Below are 27,288 nucleotides of genomic sequence, written 5' to 3' on the forward strand. Positions count from 1 at the left end.
ACGGAGTATTAGAGTGTATTAGCACATTATATACGTCGTATATATGTTTAAACAAAATAATAAGGAAAAATTCTCAAGAATAATATATGACATTTTATCGGTCTTTCAAAAATAAAACAATCTTTTGAATATTCCGAAATAAAACCACCTTTAACACGGATCTGCTCAAAATAGAAAGTGACCAGTTGGTAACCTGTTTAATAGGTTAATTGTGACACGTGTCAAATTGTAATTGGTAGATTTTTATTTCAATTTTCTTATTTATAAATATGATTTTAATTTAAAAAATAAAAAGATGAGAGAAGGAAAAGAAGAACTTTTAAATATTCAATCCATTGAAAAACGTACTACATAACAACATATATATAGTGCAAATAACTAACTATGAGTCAGGAACATGATTCCATGGTCATTGATCATGCTAACATTAACCCACTAAACTAACCCACTGCTATTATGACTCCACTAACAGAAACTAATACTTAGTAGAGCATATTGCTATACATTAGGAGTTAACTAACCACTAACAATTTGAAGCAAATATTCCAACACACCCCCTTACAAATATCATATGGGTGGTTTATTACTATGTATATCACCTAGTTTGGCCAACTTCCAAATTGATTAACCCAACTCATTCTGTGATAAACATTGCACGAAAATCGAACATAACATGATGTAGCTTCCACGATTTTGCTTATATATCAAGGTTAGTTCCCTTATATACATCAGTAACTTTCACTGTTCATGTTTACATGTTTTTGTTGTGCCTGGTTGATGTGCATTAGAAGTACTATGTGATGCGAGTATCGCGAGTAACACTCTTTTGTGTTACAATGCAAGTAATTTAGTGATTTCACTTTATGAGCTTTAAATTACTTGGTAGTTGGATGTAAGTACTCGTAATTAATGTGCACTCTTTAATTAGACGGGATATGATCTCATATTTTACACGTCACTCTTTAATTAGACGGGATATGATCTCATATTTTACACGTCCCTCTTAAATTATAAGAAAAAAAAAAAAACTATTTAACATTCACATAAGCTAATTAAGCATTATATATAAACAAGTTATTCTACTAAAGTATTCACTACTATATCTTAACTTGACAATATTTGACCAAGTAAACAATGCAAATCACAAACATGTCATTTCCTCTATTCTTCCTTCCCTTCATTGTCTTCTCAATGTTCCTTTACAAATTGCTAGTATCACCAACCAAGTGCAACAAAGAGTTGCATCTACCACCCACCCCACCAATGCTCCCAATAGTCGGAAACCTCCATCAACTCGGTAGATTACCTCACCGTTCCCTACAATCCCTTTCCATCAAGTATGGTGACCTCATGTTACTCTACTTCGGCAACAGACCAACCTTCGTTGTGTCCTCTTCAAAGGCAGCCAAGGAGATCATGAAGACCCGCGAACACCTCTTCCTTGACAGGCCTAATTTACGTTTCATCGATAGAATTTTTTACCATGGAAGCGACGTAGGATTCAGTTCTTATGGAGATAAATGGAGACATAGGAAGAGCATTTGCGTGAGGCAGCTTCTATCCAACAAAAGCGTTCAATCTTTTCGTCCGATAAGAGAAGAAGAGGTGGCACGGATGATCAAAGAGATCAAAAGCTACGGTAGTTCACCGTTAAACTTGAGTGAGATTTCTTCCGCACTCTTTAAATGTCTCATTTGTAGGACGGCACTAGGAAGGAAAATCGACGCACAAAGTGGCAAGAACGTCTATAAGATGTTCAAGGAGCTTGCGGAGGTTATGGGGGCGTTAAGTGTAGGAGATTACATTCCTTTCTTAGGTTGGATTGATAAGTTAACGGGTTTGGAAGACAGGGTGGCAAATGTGCATAGAATATTCGACGTGTTCCTTGAAGAAGTTATTCAAGAGCATGAGATTGAGCTCGAACACAATAACGATAATCATTATCACAAGGATGATGAAGGAAAAGACGTCAAAGATTTTGTGGAGGTTATGCTTGAAATTCAAAGAGAAAACCCCGAAAAGCTTTCAAGAGATAGCATCAAAGGCACTATACTGGTAAAGCCATTCTTATTATATTTTTGCAAAAATCATTGCGTATCTAGTTACATATTATTTGTGTTGATGCTAATTGATGTAATTATCGAACATATTTAATAGAATGGTACATACATTCTAAAAGTTGCATATAAAAAGAACAATTTATTACACTTCTCTTAACCACAACTTTCCAAAATTTCAATACACTAAGTTCTATAACTTTTTTTTTCATCATGACAAAATTTATATTATCTAATTAAATTATTTGAATTTGGTATAGGATTTACTTGGTGCAGGCACAGACACGTCCACTACGCTATTAGGATGGGCAATGACAGAATTATTAAGGCATCCTAATATCATGAAAAAACTACAAGAAGAGGTAAGAAACATTGTCAAACCAAATACAAGGGTAACTGAACATGACTTAGAGAACATGAAGTACCTAAAGGCAGTGATCAAGGAGACACTTAGGCTACATCCTCCGGTTCCCTTATCGGGATTTCGAGAATCCACCAAAGATGTCAAGATAGATAAATACAACATCACTGCAAGGGCTCAAGTTATAGTCAATGCGTGGGCAATACAACGCGATCCTCAACTTTGGCATGACCCAGAGAATTTCCATCCAGAGCGATTCTTAAACGACAACTCGTGTGTTGATTTTAGGGGACAACATTTCCAATTGATCCCGTTTGGATCCGGAAGAAGAGGTTGCCCCGGTGTGTCCTTAGGCATTGTTACTATTGAACTTGTGTTAGCAAGTCTTGTTTATGAATTTAATTGGACGTTACCCAATGGAAGAAAAGGTGAAACCTTAGACGTTGGGGAAAGTTGGGGTGTATCTGTTCGACGAAAAAACCCTCTTATAGTCATTGCAACCCACGCTTAACGTGTCGTATTGTTGCAATTTGATAGAATATATGATAAGATATTATGTAATTTTAGGATATATGTGATGTATTTTGTATAATTATCTTTTGAGGTTTCCTAACACAATTAGGACTCAATATTATAAGCCTATATAATGATCAATGGAACCGACTTCAAAGAGTTTTCACAAAATCTAACATGTAAAAGACTTAGCCTGGCTTCATCATTTGAATTTTTCTATGATTTATTAAACTTGATAATTGATATGGTGAGGATCCGAGAAGATAGCAAGTTATGAGAAGTACATATTCTAGTATGGCATTGCATAGTCGCTGGCGCTGTAGTCAATAGATCGATATTAGGGGTGGTTATTGGGTGGGTCAGTGCGGATCATTAGCGGGGCGGGTCGGTTGTGGGTCATGATGAATAATTAGTGTGTCAGGGTCAATGCGGGTCAAGGTCGGGTCATGGCCGAGGTAAAAGTAAAACGGGCCATTAACGAGCCTTACCCAAATTTAATATTTTTTATTATTATTATTATTATTATTATTATTATTATTTTTACAATTTACAATCACATTAGTGATATGGTTCACTTTTAAAAAAAATATTTAAAACAGTAACATCAAAATACTAGTATTGTGCAAGATCTTATAATAGACCTCATACATAGTATACATCTCCTATTGCAGGCAGCAGGATCTGAAGTATCAATGCAGCTAGAATAGCAAAATCTTATACTCCCTCCGCCCGCAATTATCTGCAATATTTACCTAAAATGGGTGCTCTATATTATTTGCAACAAATTTTTTTCTTTCCTTTTTGGGTAATATCTAACTATCAATTACCCACTATTACCCACTTTTACCCACTTTTTTGGTTAGTGGTCCCCTCCACCACCTATTACCCACTAACTAAAACCCACTCAAAACTAAAATTAAGTGGGACCACTCCTTTTCCCTCCATTTTCAACCTTAATTAAACCCACCAAAGCTCAATTAGAACTCCCCTAAAAGTTCTAATCTCATTAGACAAAGAACTTGCTAGGCTTCAAAACTTGTACCAAGTCCTAATCTCATTTATCGGAATAGGAAATCGATCTCTTGCACATAAATTAACCAACAAGCACAAAAAATTGAGTTTAAAGAAGCTTAGAAATCATAAGATCTAAACCAAAACAAGAATTTACTTAACAAAATCTAATATGTGAACTAATAATTATGCCAATCGAAATACCACAAAAGCCAATCGAAATACTAGAAATTGAACCGCACCACCACCACAGTTACCGCCGCCGCCATCCCCCATAACCACCATTGTATTGTTTTTAGAGCGGAATCCGATAAAATCAATTAAAAAATTAATCAATTGGAACTATGCCGACAATAAATATCAAGGATATATGAAAATCATATTGCAACGAAAATCGCAGCAAACATAAAAATAATTACTAAAATTTTACCCAGCTAGAAAAATTCAATTAAAAATCCTTTTGTTTTCCAGATTTGTTGAAAAATAAAACTAATAAATACCTTATAAATTTGAAGGTAGCGTTCGGCTTCAAATTTGAGGCGCTTGAGAGTGGCCTTTTTGTGAGCGACGATGAAGGGAGCGTCGGAGGAGGCGACGGCAGAGGATACAGCGAGGAGGAGGAGAGAGAAAGAGACGAAGAGTGAATCGTAGAGAACTCTATTGATGAAGCCCATTATTTACCCTTTAATTTTTCTTTGATATTCATGGGCTGTTTATAAAAGCCCATTATTGACCCTATATATTAAAGCCCTTTAGTGACACTAAAATATTAAAGGGTCAAGACCCTTTAAATTTTGGCCCGACCTTATTATCAATGAACAACCTTGTCCATTAACCACCCCTAATCGATATTCGAGTAACACAACAATGTCATGTAAGAATAATGTAAGACCGATACATGGTCATGTACTCATGTCGTATTTGTAATGCAAGGATTTCATCAAGGTAAGGTGTTTCATATTTTTCGTATGATTTGACGACAATTTCTTCATCTGTTTCGATATGAGCCGGTCTCGGTTAATATAGGATATTAACATATCTTGTTAAAATAGTGGCATATTTGAAAATAGTAGCCTTCGAGTTTGTATTATATTCACTAGTAGAAAAATGCAAATGAGCACCGGTTTAAAACCAGCTTTGTGCATCGGTTTTGAAGTTGGTCATTTAAGGGATGCCAAAAGCTAAATTTATTCGCACCGGTTCAAAACCGGTGGGAATAATTAACATAAGCACCGGTTAAACGGTGTGAATACAAGATTATTAGCACCGGTTAACCGGTGCCCTTAGTGGCCCAAAAAATCAATTTTTTTTTTTTTTTGCAAATCTGATTTTTTTGAATCATAATATTTATCCAAATCTTACATGCTTGGATATCCCTTGAAATAAGCTTTCCAATGATATATCATAAACCCAATTCCGAGCTATTTACAAAAAAGATATGATTAAAATACTAAACTCTGTCCAAAACTGACACCGTTGCATTATTTCGATCATATCTCAAATTCTAAACTAGATTTTAATCTAATTTTAATTGGTTTGGTAATTAGGCTTCAAGAATTTTCCAACGATATATTATTTATCTTATTCCGAGTTCTGAATCAAAAGTTATGAGAAAAACAAAAACCGCAAAACTGCTGACCCGCGCTACATGTTTTCAAAGATCTATCTTCTTTCAAAAAACTATCTCTATCTGATTTTTATGCCTATTAATGCCACCCTTATTTCTGATTTTTAGGAGACAAATTTGACATCCCAAAAGCTATTTTTCAATCCCATATGATTCAAAAGTTTTAGACTTAAAGCTTCGACGTACAATTTCTATTGTTCTTAGCTTTATTTCTAATCATATTCAAGTAATTCAAAGTCCAATCCGAAGGTTCTACCTTTTTTACTAAGGTGTGAAGGTATAATCCCGAGGGTGATATTAATTTCGTTAATTATTTAATTTAATTCTTTTAAATTATTATTTTTATTGAAGTTACTAACAATCTATTCATGATGTAGTATTCAAAGTTGCACATTCGAAGTGAGTATTTAATTCTCTTAGTTTTATTTACTCTAATTATTTTTAATGCTTTGATTACTAGTATCATGTTTAGGAATTGTATTTTTAAATATTAGTATCATGTTTAGGCATTATATTAATCTTGTTAGTATCATGCCTAGGATTTCATTAATTATTATATAGTATCATGTTTAGGATACTTTTACTTCGTTTCTTTAATGATCTAGTTGCTTCCAATATTTTTATACATGCTTCTTTATTTTATACGATTATTCTATTTGTTTTGATCACCTATATTGCATGTTTAATTGGAAATATGTAATTAAAAATCACGCCCAATAAGATAATTTGAATAGCCGATCTAGGTTCCCAGTAATCTTGTTGCTTAAATTCAAGTGATCAGATCACAATAATTAGATTTACGTGTGCATTAAATATTCAACCAACTTAGATTAATTAGTTTGGAGCGAATTGAATATTGTTTGTATGTCTTTTGGGTTGCGATTAATATATGTCACTATAAGAATCGAGTAGAGGCCAATACGGGCGGCATTGAGTTCATGACTCAATCCATACCATCATCCCCGAATATCCAGTTATGGTTCAGGACCACTATGGAGTTAGTAATCTCATGGATTATGAATGGGGTGTAACCTTCGTGGATCAAATCGTTGTTGCTTTTCGGTTTGTCCCTTTTCGTGGTTGCCTTTGATGATCCATGAATGGTTTACAAGTTCCTTAAAATTTTGTTGGCGGCTCCCTACTTTTTTTTGTCCCTATTGCTATATGTCAGATCCAACTTTCTATGATTGCCAAGTATTCACGTACGCTCAATGTAGGCGCACTTCGAGCGACGCCTACAGACACATAATCAAGAAGGGACTCGATCAATTATCATGTAATCAGGTACGCTTCCGCAATTATGATTTACTGATTAATTTGATATGAAGATTAAAGTTTATAGCAGGAATTAATCCTAACATGTGTGTCAATGATATATTCAATGTCCAAGTTGTGAATTTCATTTTTTTTTTTTTTGGTGTTTAGAGAGCCACAATGGATGGGGGTGAAAATCGATCCCAAAATCTCCTGGAACCAAGAGAGAAACTCTAACAACATGAGCTATCCCTCACTCTCATAGTCTCATTGTGATTTAACAACTTTGCAAACACATCTTGTTTCAGACTTTTAAGGTTTTACCTTCAATTAGAACAAATGCCAAATCCATCATTCTTACCCAAGGAAAGCAATTCTTCATCATGATTAACATACACAAATTCTTATATGTGGCCATATCATTTGTACAGACAGGCTTTTAGGGTGCAACCAGTATAGGGGATACTTCGTTAATGTTATAGGGGTTACTTAATCAGTGTTAAAGGGATTACTTTGTTAGTGTTATAGGGTTACTCGGTCAGTGTTATAAGGGTTACTCGGTCCGTATTACAAGAGTACTTGATCAGTGTTACAGGAATTACTTTATTCTTTTATAAGTGGCCACACATAAAATGGGCTGCATAATTAATTAGACAGCATAAGTAGAATACCTATCTGTGATTACAACATATTTGTATTTGTATCTAACAAACGCCGGAATACGTGGTTTGTACGTAATATTGAGCACATAGGTCATAATAAATTATTACCAAAATAAGCTGCAAAATGTTAAATGTCACTGCATGACCACTTGATGGATTTCGACCAAATTAAGTTGCAAGTTAACTTCACATTCAATTCAATGTATTTTGTCCAATTGTTTTGGATTCATAATAATTTTAACTAAAATAGGAACAATAATATTAACATTTATATCAACTATAATAATGCGAAGTAGTAGTAGTAGTAGTAAATTGTAATAGTAATAATAATAATAATGGCAAACGTAACCCTCATTCAGGAATGGAGGGAGGGAGTATTATAGAATATTCAAATATATATATATATATATATATAAATATATATATATATTTATATATATATATATATGAAGAGGATCATTTGAAAACAAAATTAAATCTGAAAACTGAAAACGGACAATCTCCACCGTCCATAAAAATCAACGGCTGAGATTAGAGGAAAAAAAGTTATGCCGACATTCTATCTCCTTCTTAGGTCCTTTTTCTCTCTCCTCTCTCTAAGTTCTTCTCATTCTTTCTAAAGAATTCACAATTTTTGGCTGAATTTCCAAAAGGTTCGAGCTCCGATCTCCGATCTTCCGCTGGTTTGACATCATCTTCATCTTCTTACTCTATCAATTTTAAAATCAAAATTTCGTTGTTTCAATTCTAATCTTGATTAGAATATAAATTTGGAAATTCTTGGTCGAGTGAGCAGACGAGTCGAAATTCAAAGAATGTGAATGTTTATCGAGGCTTAATGAGCGATAATTCTCACATATTTCTCTCGCACTCGTTTTCGAAACGATCCTTGATGAGAGAAAATGCTGCTAAAGCCTTTGTTCGAGGTCGGTCTATCAATTGCTTGCTAAGTGTTTGTTAAAATGTCAATGAGAATTTCTTGCGATTTTCGCCTAAAGTTTGCTAACATTGTTCATAAACTTGCAAAAATCAAGTCCAATCGAACAATTGAAGCTGACATTTCAACAATGAAACCCTAGATTTTCGCAACAAATCGAAGTAAAATCTGAATGAAACGAAGCGACGAACAATCGGATCTTACTGAACTTGGTTACGAAACGGAAAGGTAAGTACTTCGTTTTTGATTTTTGAGTTCTTCGTTTCTGATTTTTGTTTGATTTGTTAATTTTGCTCGTTTTTGTTTGGAAATTAGTGATTTGATTTGTATTTTTGAGTTTCGACTTTAGTTTCATTATCGACTAGGATAATTTGTTTCTAGAAAACGAATTTCATTTCTTATTATCGTTTTGTTAAATCTTAGTTCGTCGAGGAAAAAAAGTTATGCCGACATTCTATCTCCTTCTTAGGTCCTTTTTCTCTCTCCTCTCTCTAAGTTCTTCTCATTCTTTCTAAAGAATTCACAATTTTTGGCTAAATTTCCAACAGGTTCGAGCTCCGATCTCCAATCTTCCTCTGGTTTGACATCATCTTCATCTTCTTACTCTATCAATTTTAAAATCAAAATTTCGTTGTTTCAATTCTAAACTTCATTAGAATATAAATTTGGAAATTCTTGGTCGAGTGAGCAGACGAGTCAAAATTCGAAGAATGCGAATGTTTATCGAGGCTTAATGAGCGATAATTCTCACATATTTCTCTTGCACTCGTTTTCAAAACGATCCTGTATGAGAGAAAATGCTGCTAAAGCCTTTGTTCGAGGTCGGTCTATCAATTGCCTACTAAGTGTTTGTTAAAATGTCAATGAGAATTTCTTGCGATTTTCGCCTAAAGTTTGCTAACATTGTTCATAAACTTGCAAAAATCAAGTCAAATCGAACAATTGAAGCTGACATTTCAACAATAAAACCCTAGATTTTCGCAACAAATCGAAGTAAAATCTGAATGAAACGAAGCGACGAACAATCGAATCTTACTGAACTTGGTTACGAAACGGAAAGGTAAGTACTTCGTTTTTGATTTTTGAGTTCTTCGTTTCTGATTTTTGTTTGATTTGTTAATTTTGCTCGTTTTTGTTTGGAAATTAGTGATTTGATTTGTATTTTTGAGTTTCGACTTTAGTTTCATTATCGACTAGGATAATTTGTTTCTAGAAAACGAATTTCATTTCTTATTATCGTTTTGTTAAATCTTAGTTCGTCGAGGAAAAAAAGTTATGCCGACATTCTATCTCCTTCTTAGGTCCTTTTTCTCTCTCCTCTCTCTAAGTTCTTCTCATTCTTTCTAAAGAATTCACAATTTTTGGCTAAATTTCCAACAGGTTCGAGCTCCGATCTCCGATCTTCCGCTGGTTTGACATCATCTTCATCTTCTTACTCTATCAATTTTAAAATCAAAATTTCGTTGTTTCAATTCTAATCTTGATTAGAATATAAATTTGGAAATTCTTGGTCGAGTGAGCAGACGAGTCGAAATTCGAAGAATGCGAATGTTTATCGAGGCTTAATGAGCGATAATTCTCACATATTTCTCTCGCACTCGTTTTCGAAACGATCCTTGATGAGAGAAAATGCTGCTAAAGCCTTTGTTCGAGGTCGGTCTATCAATTGCTTGCTAAGTGTTTGTTAAAATGTCAATGAGAATTTCTTGCGATTTTCGCCTAAAGTTTGCTAACATTGTTCATAAACTTGCAAAAATCAAGTCAAATCGAACAATTGAAGCTGACATTTCAACAATGAAACCCTAGATTTTCGCAACAAATCGAAGTAAAATCTGAATGAAACGAAGCGACGAACAATCGGATCTTACTAAACTTGGTTACGAAACGGAAAGGTAAGTACTTTGTTTTTGATTTTTGAGTTCTTCGTTTCTGATTTTTGTTTGATTTGTTAATTTTGCTCGTTTTTTTTTGGAAATTAGTGATTTGATTTGTATTTTTGAGTTTCGACTTTAGTTTCATTATCGACTAGGATAATTTGTTTCTAGAAAACGAATTTCATTTCTTATTATCGTTTTGTTAAATCTTAGTTCGTCGAGGAAAAAAAGTTATGCCGACATTCTATCTCCTTCTTAGGTCCTTTTTCTCTCTCCTCTCTCTAAGTTCTTCTCATTCTTTCTAAAGAATTCACAACTTTTGGCTAAATTTCCAACAGGTTCGAACTCCGATCTCCGATCTTCCTCTGGTTTTACATCATCTTCATCTTCTTACTCTATCAATTTTAAAATCAAAATTTCGTTGTTTCAATTCTAATCTTGATTAGAATATAAATTTGGAAATTCTTGGTCGAGTGAGCAGACGAGACGAAATTCGAAGAATGCGAATGTTTATCGAGGTTTAATGAGCGATAATTCTCACATATTTCTCTTGCACTCGTTTTCAAAACGATCCTTGATGAGAGAAAATGCTGCTAAAGCCTTTGTTCGAGGTCGGTCTATCAATTGCCTGCTAAGTGTTTGTTAAAATGTCAATGAGAATTTCTTGCGATTTTCGCCTAAAGTTTGCTAACATTGTTCATAAACTTGCAAAAATCAAGTCAAATCGAACAATTGAAGCTGACATTTCAACAATAAAACCCTAGATTTTCGCAACAAATCGAAGTAAAATCTGAATGAAACGAAGCGACGAACAATCGAATCTTACTGAACTTGGTTACGAAACGGAAAGGTAAGTACTTCGTTTTTGATTTTTGAGTTCTTCGTTTCTGATTTTTGTTTGATTTGTTAATTTTGCTCGTTTTTTTTTTGAAATTAGTGATTTGATTTGTATTTTTGAGTTTCGACTTTAGTTTCATTATCGACTAGGATAATTTGTTTCCAGAAAACGAATTTCATTTCTTGTTATCGTTTTGTTTCGTTTTGTCAAATCTTAGTTCGTCGAGGAAAAAAAGTTATGCCGACATTCTATCTCCTTCTTAGGTCCTTTTTCTCTCTCCTCTCTCTAAGTTCTTCTCATTCTTTCTAAAGAATTCACAATTTTTGGCTGAATTTCCAACAGGTTCGAGCTCCGATCTCCAATCTTCCTCTGGTTTGACATCATCTTCATCTTCTTACTCTATCAATTTTAAAATCAAAATTTCGCTGTTTCAATTCTAAACTTCATTAGAATATAAATTTGGAAATTCTTGGTCGAGTGAGCAGACGAGTCAAAATTCGAAGAATGCGAATGTTTATCGAGGCTTAATGAGCGATAATTCTCACATATTTCTCTCGCACTCGTTTTCAAAACGATCCTTGATGAGAGAAAATGTTGCTAAAGCCTTTGTTCGAGGTCAGTCTATCAATTGTCTGCTAAGTGTTTGTTAAAATGTCAATGAGAATTTCTTGCGATTTTCGCCTAAAGTTTGCTAACATTGTTCATAAACTTGCAAAAATCAAGTCAAATCGAACAATTGAAGCTGACATTTCAACAATAAAACCCTAGATTTTCGCAACAAATCGAAGTAAAATCTGAATGAAACGAAGCGACGAACAATCGAATCTTACTGAACTTGGTTACGAAACGGAAAGGTAAGTACTTCGTTTTTGATTTTTGAGTTCTTCGTTTCTGATTTTTGTTTGATTTGTTAATTTTGCTCGTTTTTTTTTTTTGAAATTAGTGATTTGATTTGTATTTTTGAGTTTGGACTTTAGTTTCATTATCGACTAGGATAATTTGTTTCCAGAAAACGAATTTCATTTCTTGTTATCGTTTTGTTTCGTTTTGTCAAATCTTAGTTCGTCGAGGAAAAAAAGTTATGCCGACATTCTATCTCCTTCTTAGGTCCTTTTTCTCTCTCTTCTCTCTAAGTTCTTCTCATTCTTTCTAAAGAATTCACAATTTTTGGCTGAATTTCCAAAAGGTTCGAGCTCCGATCTCCGATCTTCCGCTGGTTTGACATCATCTTCATCTTCTTACTCTATCAATTTTAAAATCAAAATTTCGCTGTTTCAATTCTAATCTTGATTAGAATATAAATTTGGAAATTCTTGGTCGAGTGAACAGACGAGTCGAAATTCGAAGAATGCGAATGTTTATCGAGGCTTAATGAGCGATAATTCTCACATATTTCTCTCGCACTCGTTTTCAAAACGATCCTTGATGAGAGAAAATGCTGCTAAAGCCTTTGTTCGAGGTCGGTCTATCAATTGTCTGCTAAGTGTTTGTTAAAATGTCAATGAGAATTTCTTGCGATTTTCGCCTAAAGTTTGCTAACATTGTTCATAAACTTGCAAAAATCATGTCAAATCGAACAATTGAAGCTGACATTTCAACAATGAAACCCTAGATTTTCGCAACAAATCGAAGTAAAATCTGAATGAAACGAAGCGACGAACAATCGAATCTTACTGAACTTGGTTACGAAACGGAAAGGTAAGTACTTCGTTTTTGATTTTTGAGTTCTTCGTTTCTGATTTTTGTTTGATTTGTTAATTTTGCTCGTTTTTTTTTTTTTGAAATTAGTGATTTGATTTGTATTTTTGAGTTTCGACTTTAGTTTCATTATCGACTAGGATAATTTGTTTCCAGAAAACGAATTTCATTTCTTGTTATCGTTTTGTTTCGTTTTGTCAAATCTTAGTTCGTCGAGGAAAAAAAGTTATGCCGACATTCTATCTCCTTCTTAGGTCCTTTTTCTCTCTCTTCTCTCTAAGTTCTTCTCATTCTTTCTAAAGAATTCACAATTTTTGGCTGAATTTCCAAAAGGTTCGAGCTCCGATCTCCGATCTTCCGCTGGTTTGACATCATCTTCATCTTCTTACTCTATCAATTTTAAAATCAAAATTTCGCTGTTTCAATTCTAATCTTGATTAGAATATAAATTTGGAAATTCTTGGTCGAGTGAACAGACGAGTCGAAATTCGAAGAATGCGAATGTTTATCGAGGCTTAATGAGCGATAATTCTCACATATTTCTCTCGCACTCGTTTTCAAAACGATCCTTGATGAGAGAAAATGCTGCTAAAGCCTTTGTTCGAGGTCGGTCTATCAATTGTCTGCTAAGTGTTTGTTAAAATGTCAATGAGAATTTCTTGCGATTTTCGCCTAAAGTTTGCTAACATTGTTCATAAACTTGCAAAAATCATGTCAAATCGAACAATTGAAGCCGACATTTCAACAATGAAACCCTAGATTTTCGCAACAAATCGAAGTAAAATCTGAATGAAACGAAGCGACGAACAATCGAATCTTACTGAACTTGGTTACGAAACGGAAAGGTAAGTACTTCGTTTTTGATTTTTGAGTTCTTCGTTTCTGATTTTTGTTTGATTTGTTAATTTTGCTCGTTTTTTTTTTTGGAAATTAGTGATTTGATTTGTATTTTTGAGTTTCGACTTTAGTTTCATTATCGACTAGGATAATTTGTTTCCAGAAAACGAATTTCATTTCTTATTATCGTTTTGTTTCGTTTTGTTAAATCTTAGTTCGTCGATCGATTAGCTGTTTCATGGCTATCGAAGTAGGTACTAAGTTTTTCGTGTCATGTAATTGATACATTTTGATAAACATGAATTTTGGAGTAATGTTACTCTGAGTTTTTTCTACCTATTATCGTTAATCTCCTTAGTTTTATTATCTTTCTGCTTCATTGATTTCAATATAATATTGTTTGCATTTCAATAATATGATTGTTGGATCTATGTTGTCAGAGTATAAATGCGGAAGTAATCGAAGATTAAGAACGAATTTTAATTTTGGATGCTTATTGTATAAAGATAAATTCACAGCTGTAGGAATTACTGGAATGATTAGGATAGTAATTGTTGCAAATACAATGAAGAAACTGTGTTACTTGTTTGGAACATTTTGATACCTTGATCTGAAACTATTTACTAATTATCATGGTTTATTTGATGATGGATGAAATGAATTGTGGCAACATTTTGCGATTTTCTGTTACTTATGGCAACATAAGTTTGCTACTGGATCGGAATTGAGCATTTATTATTGAATTGGCTCTGTTGTGAAGATTGTGTAACAATGTGAGATGGTTGTTGTTTTAGACAATTGAGAAATAGAGATGCTGCGATGAGATCAAGAGAAAGGAAGAAGATGTATGTCAAGGATTTGGAGATAAAGAGTCGGTATATGGAAGCGAAGTGTAGGAGATTAGGGAGTGACATTTGTGTAAATGTGGTCAAAATTGATAGTTACCATATTTTTGTAAATAGTGACTTCTATATAAATGTGGTCAATGTTGTCAAAATTGATATAATTACCTTATTTTTGTATATAGTGACCTTCGTTATTTTTATATATAGTGGCCTCTGTATAAATGTGGTCAAAATTGATATAGTTACCTTATTTTGTATATAGTGACCTTTATGTAAATGTGGTCAAAATTGATATAATTACCCTATTTTTGTATATAGTGACCTCTAAGTAAATATTGTAAAAATTGATATAGTTACCTTATTTCTATATATAGTGACTTCAGTGTAAATGTCTTCAAAATTAATATAACTTGATATAATTACCTTATTTTTGTATATAGTGACCTGTGGGTTGTTTCACACCATCAGATTATCTAGTGAACATTCAATGGCTAAGATTGCTTGTTTTTAGTTTTCAACATAAGCTTTATTTTCAACGGAACCTCCCCGTATATATATATATATATATATATATATATATATATATATATATATATATATATTGAGTAATTCTAATCTATTATTATATGCGAGTATTAAAAACGATTCTAATATAGAATATGTCCCACGTGTTATCCTTTTTAAGCACTATAAACATCTCATGTCACCAATATGTGTCATGTGTCACCTCTTTAACCACCAAGGTGTCATCTCCATAACATGTGCTACATATTAGATTTAACAACTAAAAATGCTTATACAAAGATCAACAAGTATTACGTTACAAGTCTTACCACCTTATCTATTCATTTTTTTTTTACCCAACAAAATAAATGGATAAGAAGATTAAATTAGTGCTTAATTGTACTATTTAATTTGTTCCCGTAATGTAAATATCATAAGATAAATTTACTTTAATTTTGAAGTTCGAAAAATTGTATTGTTCTTCAATTTGATAAAAAAAAAATTCTTTTAAATATTCAATGGTTGTTTAATATCTTTAAATCATAATATAAATAAAATATTGAATATGATTCTCCTAATACAAATCTTTTTCAATTTATGAAACTTTCAAGATGATTACCAATATTGTATACACTACAAAAATAATAATAATAATAAAAAAAGAATTATCAAACAAATTATCAAGCTAAACAACTACAAACTAGCAACCTAAGGCATTGTCCGGGCCACATGCCAAAATTTTGGCCGATTTAACAAATTCTATTAGAAGTGTCAATTCGGGTGTCCGGATCAGGTTTTATGAGGTTGGATCGTGTCGAGTCTAATTTCAAACTTGAGTCATATTGAATTATTGTGTCTATACGAGTTGAAATCTGATTTTTCCAGTTCAGTTTCGGATCGGCTCAACTGGATCAGTGGGGTCAGATTTTGACAACTCTAGGTTTCATAATAGGGAACAAACAAGATTCAAGAGATATTATAACTAACATTATTTTGCCTTTACTATCATCAATGTTCAATTAGTCACTGGCTCACTGTTATGTCTTTCTCCATGCCCTGTCTCCTAATTCAAGTTCAACCTCGCGCCCACTCAATTTCATCTAAAGTTTCATAGATCTTCCATATGATGCACGTGTATGGGTGGCTTATCACCTATTTCATTTATCTTATTTTTGCTATCCTTGATAATTTATACTACCAAACACAGTTGGTACTATACTGATAGTGTAAAACACTTATTGAGGGATTTCAATCATTAGTTTAAGATTTTAGTTGAATAATTAGTACACTAATATGGTATCAAAAGCCACAAAGCTTGTTATATACACCTGAATATACGGTGTATTTAAGGTAAATTTTGCTTAGTTTGATGATTAAATGAGCAATGAGCAAAAAATAATCTTGGTACATATTATGGCCTAAACTAATCGCTGTTGGAGCTTTAATATGTTATATGATCGTAATTTACATGTAATATGAGGAGCTTTAGGCTTTTAGCCCCTCCTTTTTAGCCACCTTCTTATAACTCCGTACATCGTATGTAGACGGGATTCGACCTAATGATTTTAGCACCACCCTTAGGCTTTAACCAAGTAAACTTATTGACATCCATATAAATATTAGGTATGGCCCTGTTTGACAGTTAGTTGTTAGCTAATTTGATTAGTTATTAGTTGTTAGCTGCTTGCATTAGCTATTTTGACTATATATATATATATAGCTAATCATAACTATTTGTTTAAGTAATTGAAATTGTTTGGTCATAGCTTTTAGTTATTGGTTGTTAATTTTAGTGTTTTAAACAGAAATAAGCTAAAAGTTCTCTCAAAAACTCCTCATATGAGTTTTTTTTTTTTTTTTAAAAAAAAAGAGCTTTTTAGGTTCAAAAAGCTCTTTCAAATAGCTCATAATCCAAAGGGCTTTTAAAATAATGGTTAAACCATTCTTTTTACTACAAGTAGCTAGGTTTTAACCAAACACCCCCTATATATATATATATATAGTATATACTAGTTGTTCAATTGAAGTATATATCACTACAATCTCTTACATTTGTACCTTCTCACAAACATATCATTTCCTCTTATCTTTCTTCCGTTCATTGTCTTCTCCACCTTCCTTTACAAATGGCTAGCATCACCAACCAAGAGCAACAAAGGATTGCATTTACCACCGACCCCACCAACGCTCCCAATGATCGGAAACCTCCATCAACTCGGTAGATTACCTCACCGTTCCCTACGATCCCTTTCCAACAAGTATGGCGATCTCATGATGCTTTACTTTGGCAACAGGCCAACCTTCCTTGTGTCCTCTTCGAAGGCAGCCAAAGAGATCATGAAGACCCACGAACACCTCTTCCTCGACAGGCCTCAACTACGTTTCGTCGACAAAATTTTTTACCATGGAAACGACGTAGGATTCAGTTCTTACGGAGATAGATGGAGGTACATGAAGAGCATTTGTGTGACGCACCTTCTATCCAACAAAATGGTTAAGTCTTTTCAATCGATAAGAGAAGAAGAGGTGGCGCGTGGGATCAAAGAGATCAAAAGCTACGGTAGTTCACCTTTGAACTTAAGTGAGGTTTCTTCCGCACTCTTCAATGGTTTCATTTGTAGGATGGCACTAGGAAGGAAGTGCGACGGCGGCTACGATCAAGAAAGTGGCAAGGACATCTATCGGATGTTCAAGGAGCTTGCGGAGGTTATGGGGACTATATGTGTTGGAGATTATGTCCCCTCTCTAAGTTGGATTGATAAATTATCAGGGTTGCATTACCGGATGGCGAATGTGCATAGACAATTTGATGCATTTATTGAAGAGCATGAGATTCAATATGAACAACGTAATGATAATTGTTGTAATAAAGATGATGAAGGAAAGAAATGCCGAAGACTTTGTGGAGCTTTTGCTTGAAAATCAAAGAGAAAACCCTGAGCAACTTTCAAGAGATAGCATCAAAGGCATTATTCTGGTAAGCCTTTCTTTTTTACATATCACTTTTCATGACATAGGTTCCCATGCATTTTTAATTGTCTTTATTTTTCTTTTCTTGTTAAAATCCGTTCCTCCCCCGGTATTGAAATATTACGGGAACATAGAAAGTATTACATCCCGCCTATTTGGGCTTAATTTGTTATCAAAGACACAATTCTTGCCAGCTTAAGATTAACTCTATTAAAATAAACTTGAATTAACCTTTTATTGTGGGGAAAATCTTATACATGCTGTTAGTTTCATAATATTTTATTGTGATTTTATGAGATTAAAGTGACTTTTTATAATACTCAATACATAAATATATATATAGTTAACTACTTTTTCTTTAATGCAAATATATAGTTAACTACTTAACTTGTTTGACAACTCACTTTTGTAAAATGATCTCAGCCAAAAATAGCTTTTATTGGCTAAGGCCCCTTGTTATTGACTTTAAGTTAACGACTTCCTCTTAATAAATCTTTAAGAAACGTACTTACGGATTATGTGAAGTATATAAATAGATCAAAATGTTTTATAACTTTTAACTACTACTTTTCAAATCCTCAATACTTAATTTCTATATTTTTTTTTAAATTTTACATCATAAGGAATTTATATACGTAGTAGAAGTAATCAAATTTATCTGGATAGGATATACTTGGTGCGGCCACAGACACGTCCACTACGTTGCTAGAATGGGCAATGACAGAGTTATTAAGGCATCCTATTATCATGGAAAAAACTACAAGAAGAGGTAAGGGACATCATCAAACCCAATACAAAGGTGTCTGAACATGACTTAAAGAACATGAAGTACCTAAAGGCAGTGATAAAAGAGACTTAGGCTACATCCTCCAGTTCCCTTCTCGGGATTTAGAGAATCCTCCGGAGATGCCATTATAGGTGAATATAACATTACTCCAAGGGCTCTAAATATTGTGAACGCATGGGCAATACAGCGCGATCCTAAACTTTGGGATGATCCGGAGAACTTCCATCCAGAGCGATTCTTAAACAACTCAAATGTTGTTTTTAAAGGACAACATTTTCAATTGATCCCATTTGGAGCTGGGAGAAGAGGTTGCCCCGGAGTTTCCTTAGCCATTATCACTATTGAACTTGCATTAGCAAGTCTTATTTACGAATTCAATTGGAAGTTATCCAATGGGGTAAAAGGAGAGACCTTAGACGTTGAAGAAACTTGGGGTATAACTGTTGGACGAAAATATCCTCTTATTGTCATTGCAACACCAACTATCTGAACTATGTCTTTGTGTTCTTGCCTCGATTTGTAATAGATCTTGGCTTTGTTGTTTTTAATTTATTTTACAATTTATAACTTGATATTATGAGTATCCAAAAGGATGCCATGTTATGGGAAGTACACATTCGAAGATGACACAATCATGTAACACAGCAATGGCATACATGCTGTAATGTTGTATGACATGATCATGTCGCTTCAGTTATATATGCAAGTATTCTATTATGGTAAGGTGTTTCGTTGTTATGGTATGATTTGACAATATCTTTGTTTCTTTTGTAATTACTAACAATTAAGAATCAAGATAGTGTCAGATTCTTGTTCCTTGCCATTAAAAAAATGTAGTTGTGAAATGTAATCAATCAGGTAACATTATCGCTAGGAGAATTATGTTACTAGCTACATTGATGAGATTCATTCTAAACTAACTCTGACCCTTAGCTCGAATCTCTAGTTGATGAGGTGAACAGAGCGTCTCAAACTCGATTCAGATCTGGTGGATCCAAACTGGTCTTCAAGACTCGATAAGATGTTTCGAACATGACAATTCAGTCCATGCAGAATTGATGTTGAAGACATAATACAGTTGCAGACTTGCAGTAATTAGAAAACTTCAGCTAAATCTGGATGCAAGTTCAATTTTTCGTACCCAAATTAGCCGCCAGCCTGCTCACTGATCTACTATAAACTAAGCTAAGAGTAACAAAAACAAAAATTATACAGTAGTACAGACATTACAGGTAGAATTTGAAAGGCTTAAGGTAAAAGCTCTTGGTTGGACTTCTAAAGTCAATGACGATGTATAAGAAATAAGGATAATGTTCCAACATGTTATCCATCACTACACATGATAATATTCAAATGTTATAAATGGATCCTTTGACCGAATCCCACTGGTTCAAGATCTAGAAATTAACCTTTCCAGACGCCACGAATCTGCAAAGTACAACTGCTTAGCTGCGTTACAGCAAATTACAGGCACATTGATCCAATATAGAAGAATGAAGTAATGTACAAAGAAATTCAAGCAAATCTATCATAATATAACTTCTGGTGAAACGCAAAATTACCCTTTAAAATGGACAATATCACCCTAAATGTCATTGAATGACCGCCTCAGGCAAGATTTTTGCCAAGAGGTTATCCGATCAACTCATTCAAGCAAAATCTGAGAAGGTTAAGATTTTACACTAGCTGCATTGAAGATTCATCTTGAGTAAAAGCAATGGCCTAATTTACAATGAGCTGACAAGAACCAATAATATCCTAAATTTTCTGTAAGCCTGTACCTGAAACCTCTACTCCAAAAAAAAAATAAAAAAATAAGCTAGATAGATGTACTCCCCAGCATCTCCGGAAGCTGCATTCATGACATACCAAAAAGAACCGAGAAAGCAAGAAAAAATTAAAGAATCTAGAATGAGCCAGCCATTATAGATCAGTATCCATGCTGCTGATAGAATCTTCTCTCCTGTGTCCACTCTCTGAGCCAGGTAATTCTGCTAGATCGACATCAATAGCCACCTCCTCAGGTGTTGCAGATAAAGATGTCCTCGGAGGTTTCTTACTATGCCGGGATTTTGAAATCCGGGATAATACCTGAACAATGTCTCTCATTGACGGGCGCTTTTTTGGGGCACGGATTACACATTTGTAAGCAAGAGTTGCCACCTCATTAAGTTCCAAAGCATCAAAGTTCCCATCAAGACGTGAATCGACAATTTCTTCCCATCCTGTCCCTCCCTCTGTGTTCATTGCAGCCTGTGTATCAGCAGTTCAAAAAAGGACTGTAATGAGTAGCTAGCATAACCCATTGGACAATTATATAATTTGTGGAACAATTTCTAATGAAATGGTTTTAGCTTATCGCTAAGTATATTGACTGCTATGGACATAATTATGATACTAAACATTTCCTCGGCCAAAAAGGAAATTATTCTGTTCAGATAGACCTATCCACCAATATATCTGTAAAATCTAATTGACGATAACCAATTTTGGTATCATAAGACAATAAAATATTGAAGATTATTTAACCCAAAGACCAGATCATAGGCAGATGTATCCAAAAACAATTTTTAAAAAGTTAACTATAGAAACTAACATCATCTGGTTGGGTCTGAAGAATATCACATTCTCTGGGATTCAATTAAGCATTGGTTTGGGATTGTATCATTAAAACCCACACCAAACCTGTTTGAACCGTCAACGCAAACGAGGCCTAAATGGTTCTTCATTGCAAAAAGACTGCCTTTCTATACAAAAAATATGAATCTTCCATAGACCCCAAACTTCTAAGTATACTTTCAAAGTGGAGCTATGATGCTTGGACTCGGATACAAGTGCTAGACATATGGGTCCAACAGGCAACCATGAAAAACTTTAAAGCTGACAATGTTGAGACACAGTTATGAATGTCCAAAATACATGAAGTAAACATTCATATAGATTTATAAAAGACAGTTAAGGCAATCTTGAGTTACCATATCGCCAGGCATATAGACTGCTATGGGTCATTCATAACTATAAAATGTTTCTGGCAAGAAGAGAGGCATCAAGCATAACAATCTGGGTCCTATATTAACAGGTCTGGTGACATAGTCTTGAGGTGTCAAATTCAATAGATGTATAGGTTCTCAATATATCAACTTACCAGCTCTACATACTCCATGAGACCTTGAAGGGGGTTTCTTGCTGCAATGAGTTCGAAAAGCAAGACCCCATAACTGTAGACATCACTTTTCTTTGTAAAGGTTCTTGTGGATATATACTCAGGATCAAGATAGCCAAAAGTCCCCTTTAAATTGCAAACTTGCCCGTCAATTACCTCTTCCCTTGAAAGCCCAAAATCGGCCACCTGGATTAAGCATAAAACATTTTCATCAGCAAAAAGAAACCACTGCCACCATGGCTTACTAGCATCTCAAATTCACAAAGTCTGCATAAAACAGTTGAACAAGTGATAACAATGTACATACCCTAGCTTTCATTGACTGATCCAACAAAATGTTGGAAGATTTAATGTCACGATGTATCACAGGAGGAACTGCCTGAAAGCAGAAGGAAGAAATCAGATTGAAAACAGCAAAAAAAAATAAGTAGGTTTTCGCTTATCTAAACCCCACTCAATAGATAGAATAAATAAATTACCCCGTCATGAAGATACTCCAAGCCTCTTGCGACATCCAATGCTATATGAACCCTTCGTTCCCAGCTCAATGGTTCCATCTTTTCATCTGGAGAAAGAAAATGAATATGATGAACCCTGTATATTATGGGTTAGCTTATGACAATGTAAGAAAGAAAGCGTGGATCTTATCTGCACAGTATTAATCTAATCTATATAAACACTGTGCAACATGTGTTTTAAGAAATTCCATCAGAAAGATTAAGGGACCATAACACCAAATTTCATACTACATATATTTACAGTAGAAGCACGAGTCAGGTCAGGCAGGTTAAAATTTAATGCACTCAAATTCCTGAAGGAGAACTTGGAAACATATATTATTCATCAGCCTATTATAAATCAACATGAGTGCCTACTTATATGTATTTTTGATGATTTAATGCCAAAAAAGAGGTTTTTTATTAATGTCCTATTGCCAAAAGGAACCAACCATATGACAGACAAACAGGAATATCAGACCCAAAGCATTCCCCAAACTTATTATTACGCTACTACAATTCATTCAGTTTATCGTCCAGCTATAACAGTATATAAGTTGCAAAGCAGAGAATTTAGTTCCCCAAATACCTCAAAATGCCACCATGCTAAAATCAAAAGAAAAGGGTCCAAATGAGCATAGAATCTATTTAATTGTAGTAAAATTCTAAGATACAGCTCACCTAAAACTGGAATAATCAACCCAAGATTGTAATTCAAGTCCTGTAGTTCTATTTCACAACAAATTTCAACCCAATTCGGATACTACCCTCCATCACTTCTCGCGAATAGCAATAAAAATTACGCTCTAGAAGATCATAAGAAAAGGAAAAATCAAAGTTTGATTAATAGATGATAAGGGAAACAAAATCTTATTCAGACAACTATAGATTTTGTTAATGGGACTGGTGTCACTGGTCTGAACAGGAGGATACCAATTAGGGATGCTGAACAAGAAGTTCAAGCGACAAGAACTTCCTATAGAGCCACTTTTCACAGAAGAACCTCTTCCTAATTAAGCTTGCATAGTTGCATGCATGGAAGCCCCAATTGCAATTATCCTTGCAATGGGATCACTTAAGCTGAAAAATGAGGAAACCTGTCAATTTGCAGGCTCCAACGTAAGAAAGGTTCACAAAACTAGGTTTGCAAGGTAGTTTAATCATTGATGTTCGTCAGTCAATCCACAGATGAAAATCAAATATCGTAACTTTTCAACATATCTCAATGTATCCATTTACATGCACAGTAATTAATTTTCCTGGAAAAAAAGTTGGTTAAATCTGATTATTTCATATCATTGCAATGACACCTAGAAGGGCTAGAACACTCTTATTTCTACATTAACCTAGGCTCGCATAAATGCTGAAGATATAATTTGTTCACTTACTGTATAAATGGGAAGCTAGGCTGCCATTGCTCATATACGCATATATAAGCATGTTTTTTCCCTTCTCTGTACAATATCCAAGCAAATTCAAGAGGTTCCTGTGATGCAACCTTCCTAACAGCTTAACCTGAGAAACAAGAGCATGCAATAAAAGAAGGTGAGATCAAGAATCAATCAGCACAATAACTACAGCATAAAAAGAGACAGCAACTTGTCTACCACACAGGACATCTAAGGATGAACCTTGGTATAGATTATATTGCCGCTAAGAAGCTGCACTGATTAAAATATGACATTACCTCTGTTTCAAATTCTCGCTCCCCTTGCTTTGAATCAGTTGCCAGCACCTTCACAGCAACTATTTCACCAGTTGACATCTGAGCTTTGTACACAGGACCATATGCACCCTGGCCAACCAATGTTGTGAAATTCTGAGTCGCCTTCTGCAAATCCCTGCAAAAGAAGTAGCCAGCTTATACTCTTATAGTCATCAAGTAAAGTGCAATCAGAGTTCTGTTCATATCAGTAGTTTCACCATGATTTGAATCTACAAAAAATTACTCTCCAACAAGGATAGATTGACAAAGAGGGTGGAGAAAGAGAGCACTTGAGATACTGAGACCAAAAATCATATTAAGATGTAAATTATACTTGAATTATACATTCTTAGCAAAGCAATGACACCAGCCAAACACAGTAATATGACATTATAAGCTGTAATGAGGTCTGCTACGACAATTATTTATTACCATAAGAAAGCAATTAATACCTCCTTTTACGATTCTCACGTAAATTACAAAGAATCAAAACAGCAGCATATATGTAATAAAATCTAACACCAAGATTCAAGCATCAAGTTATGAAACATAATTGATTTGTTAGCAACATTTACAAAATCCATTGATCAATCTATAAAAATGGCACTAATCGGACTGATAAGATTTCTCATCTTCACTACCCAATTCGGTTTTGTCCCTATGATCACATAAAGAGGATTGCCAATTCCTTATTTTTAATGTCTCAACGGAATAATTTAACATTGTCACTAAAAACTTAAGTAAATTTCGGAAAGCAAACCTGTAAGCAAACTCAAGTATACCAGATGCAGAAACAACATTACTTCTCTTAAAGCCGTCAAGCCACAAAGACATCCCACTGACACTTTTTCTGTATCGTCTTGGAGATTCAGGGCCAAGGGTAGAGTCAGATAACTCTGTACATGTATCAATACCATTTGCACGAATAGGAATTGTCGCCGATCTCCTTGAACTGCTATTGTCAATCTGAGCACGCTTTCTTTGGTATCTAACACAATACAGGGCAAGGATTGCCGCAAACACACCAATTACTACTCCAATAGAGATACCAAGTATCAATCCAGACGATTGGTCACTCATTTCGTACAGTGTGTTGTTGAGCTACCTCACACTGATGCAAATCCATTCCATTGAATCACACTGTCAACATCTAATCTGCAATTAGGTATAAAAATACAAACTATCAACTATTTATCCAACTTTTGTCATACCACATCAATTTTCTCAACTCAAAATCACTATCAGACCTAAAAAACACATACCATTCCCCAATAATCCCAACATCTTAAGTTGCTTACCAAATTTTATATACCCATTTCAGAAAATATCATAAGAATCATACCAAAAACCCGTCCACGAAATCGAAACACGGAAAAGACCACGGTGATCCAAAGATGGGTAAGACTTAAAATTCAAAACGTGCAGCCTCCGGCATTGACTAATACTAATCAATTGTTAATTATAACAGATAAAATGTTGATGAACCATGAAGTATGACTAAAAGTGCCGTGAAAACTGTTCATACTTATTATTTTAGCAAATCCCGCCCTCAAAATGCGAATAATTCATGTTATCTAATTCAAATACTTTACATGAAAAGTTGAAAAAAAAGTCCAGTTTTCTTTATTTCTTTATTTTTTTTTTTTTGAAATTCATACTAAGAGCAAAACTTTCCAACATTTTAATCTATCCACTCAGAAAATTAAAATTCTATAAAAGCATAATTCGACTAAAAAATAAATCACCCAAATAATTATAATGCTCCAACAACATAATTAATTCACTGAAAAAAAACTCATCCAGAAAATTTAGAAAAAAAACTCAGAAATACTAAATGCTCCAACATCATAATTGATCCATAAAATTAAAACAAACATCATAATTGATCCATAAAATAAAAACAAACATCATAATTCAACCAAAAAATAACAACCCCACATCAAATTTTAAGATAATGCACCTAAAAATGTACATCAGGAACTAAATTATTTCAACTCTACTTTATGAATTTTGCTTTTAAACTAACAACCCAGAAAATAAAATTGAATTTCTCTGATAATACATCAAAATTATGCAGTAAAAAAGCGAAATAACAAATGAATAAAACTGAAAAAAGTTGAAGAAAATTGGGTTACCTGTTGAAATCAAAGGAAAAGGTAACTTGGTTTGAAGAAAGAATTAAGTGGGTGCTTTAATCTGTAGTAAGGAATTTTTGTCAAAATGAAGAGAGAGAAAGAGGAGAGAGATTCTAGGAGTCGTAAAAGAGAAAAGCGTGGGGACAAATGAGAAAGACGATCTATATACACTGCTGCTGGGGACTGCGCACAACCTGCTAATTTTACACTTTTTTTTTTTCTGAATTTCAAATAATCAAATTACAGTCTCATGTTTAGTCTTTATTTATTTTTTTTTTATTTTTTTTTGCTGAATTAAATAGTTACACTCTCATTTTTAGTCTGCCTTTTTTATAAATTTGGAAGGAAATCAGGAAAATATAAGGTTGGAAAAGCTGAAGATAATTAACCTAAGAATATATCATAAAGTGGTTGCTCTAATTTTAAATAAGGTAAGAAAAATGAAAGTATTTGAAAACTCCTTACGAATGAAAAGAGTGGATCGTAATATCATATTGATGTACAAAGAGCTACTTTGTGTAAATTATAAAGGTTACGGAGTATATGATTGTAAAAGAACTACTAAACTCACTAACATAGACAATATTTCATGTTATAATAATAAGTTACATATATATACTCAAACTCCACAATTCTTCTTGCAAAATTGATTGAATCGTATGTTATTTCTTTGTTTTTATGCTTTCGCGATGTAAGCAAATGGATAATTTGGAGTAACCTTACTTGTAAAAGGTACAATAAATTGTGCATTAGAAATGTTCCTAACCCCTTCCAAAAACAAAAAAAAAGCAGTACACAACAAAATTAAGTTTTTAAGGCAAATGGCTACCTAATTTAAATATTAATAAAAATGATTAATCAGGACATTCTTACCAAAAAAAAAATAAAAAAAATGTATTTTATCCACTAGATATATAAAAAGCACCGGTGTTTGCATGATTGGTGCGAGTTGTTATTCAAAAAAATAGCCTCGAGCAGTGATAATGTCTTTTGTTTCTGCCTAATTTGCCCTT

At 33.8% G+C, this 27,288-nt stretch overlaps 2 protein-coding genes and 1 pseudogene across 3 annotated transcripts; 2 read left to right on the top strand and 1 right to left on the bottom strand.

Annotated features, from left to right (window-relative positions):
• The first annotated feature begins 296 nt into the window (after nt 1-296).
• Nucleotides 297-4,731, top strand: LOC110693153 (cytochrome P450 71A21-like). The gene is made up of 2 exons (XM_021870273.1): nt 297-2,055; nt 2,318-4,731. The coding sequence occupies exons 1-2, from the start codon at nt 1,135-1,137 to the stop codon at nt 2,927-2,929; spliced, it is 1,533 nt and encodes a 510-aa protein (XP_021725965.1). The 5' UTR covers nt 297-1,134; the 3' UTR covers nt 2,930-4,731.
• An 8,890-nt stretch (nt 4,732-13,621) lies between these two features.
• LOC110693286 lies at nt 13,622-19,342 on the top strand (annotated as a pseudogene).
• A 979-nt stretch (nt 19,343-20,321) lies between these two features.
• Nucleotides 20,322-27,086, bottom strand: LOC110693154 (calcium/calmodulin-regulated receptor-like kinase 1). 2 transcript variants are annotated; one of them, XM_021870276.1, is made up of 8 exons: nt 26,276-27,086; nt 24,901-25,280; nt 24,123-24,276; nt 23,824-23,950; nt 22,418-22,503; nt 22,246-22,317; nt 21,921-22,124; nt 20,322-21,028 (listed from the first exon to the last, which is right to left on the bottom strand). In XM_021870276.1, the coding sequence occupies exons 2-8, from the start codon at nt 25,218-25,220 to the stop codon at nt 20,699-20,701; spliced, it is 1,293 nt and encodes a 430-aa protein (XP_021725968.1). In that variant the 5' UTR covers nt 25,221-25,280; nt 26,276-27,086; the 3' UTR covers nt 20,322-20,698. The 2 variants fall into 2 exon arrangements, with proteins under 2 accessions (XP_021725968.1, XP_021725967.1); XM_021870275.1 differs by having other exon boundaries at nt 24,901-25,295; nt 26,276-27,076.
• Between the last annotated feature and the right edge of the window lie 202 nt (nt 27,087-27,288).

Source organism: Chenopodium quinoa, unplaced genomic scaffold (assembly GCF_001683475.1).
Source record: "Chenopodium quinoa cultivar QQ74 unplaced genomic scaffold, ASM168347v1, whole genome shotgun sequence".
Classification (NCBI taxonomy): Eukaryota; Viridiplantae; Streptophyta; class Magnoliopsida; order Caryophyllales; family Amaranthaceae; genus Chenopodium; species Chenopodium quinoa.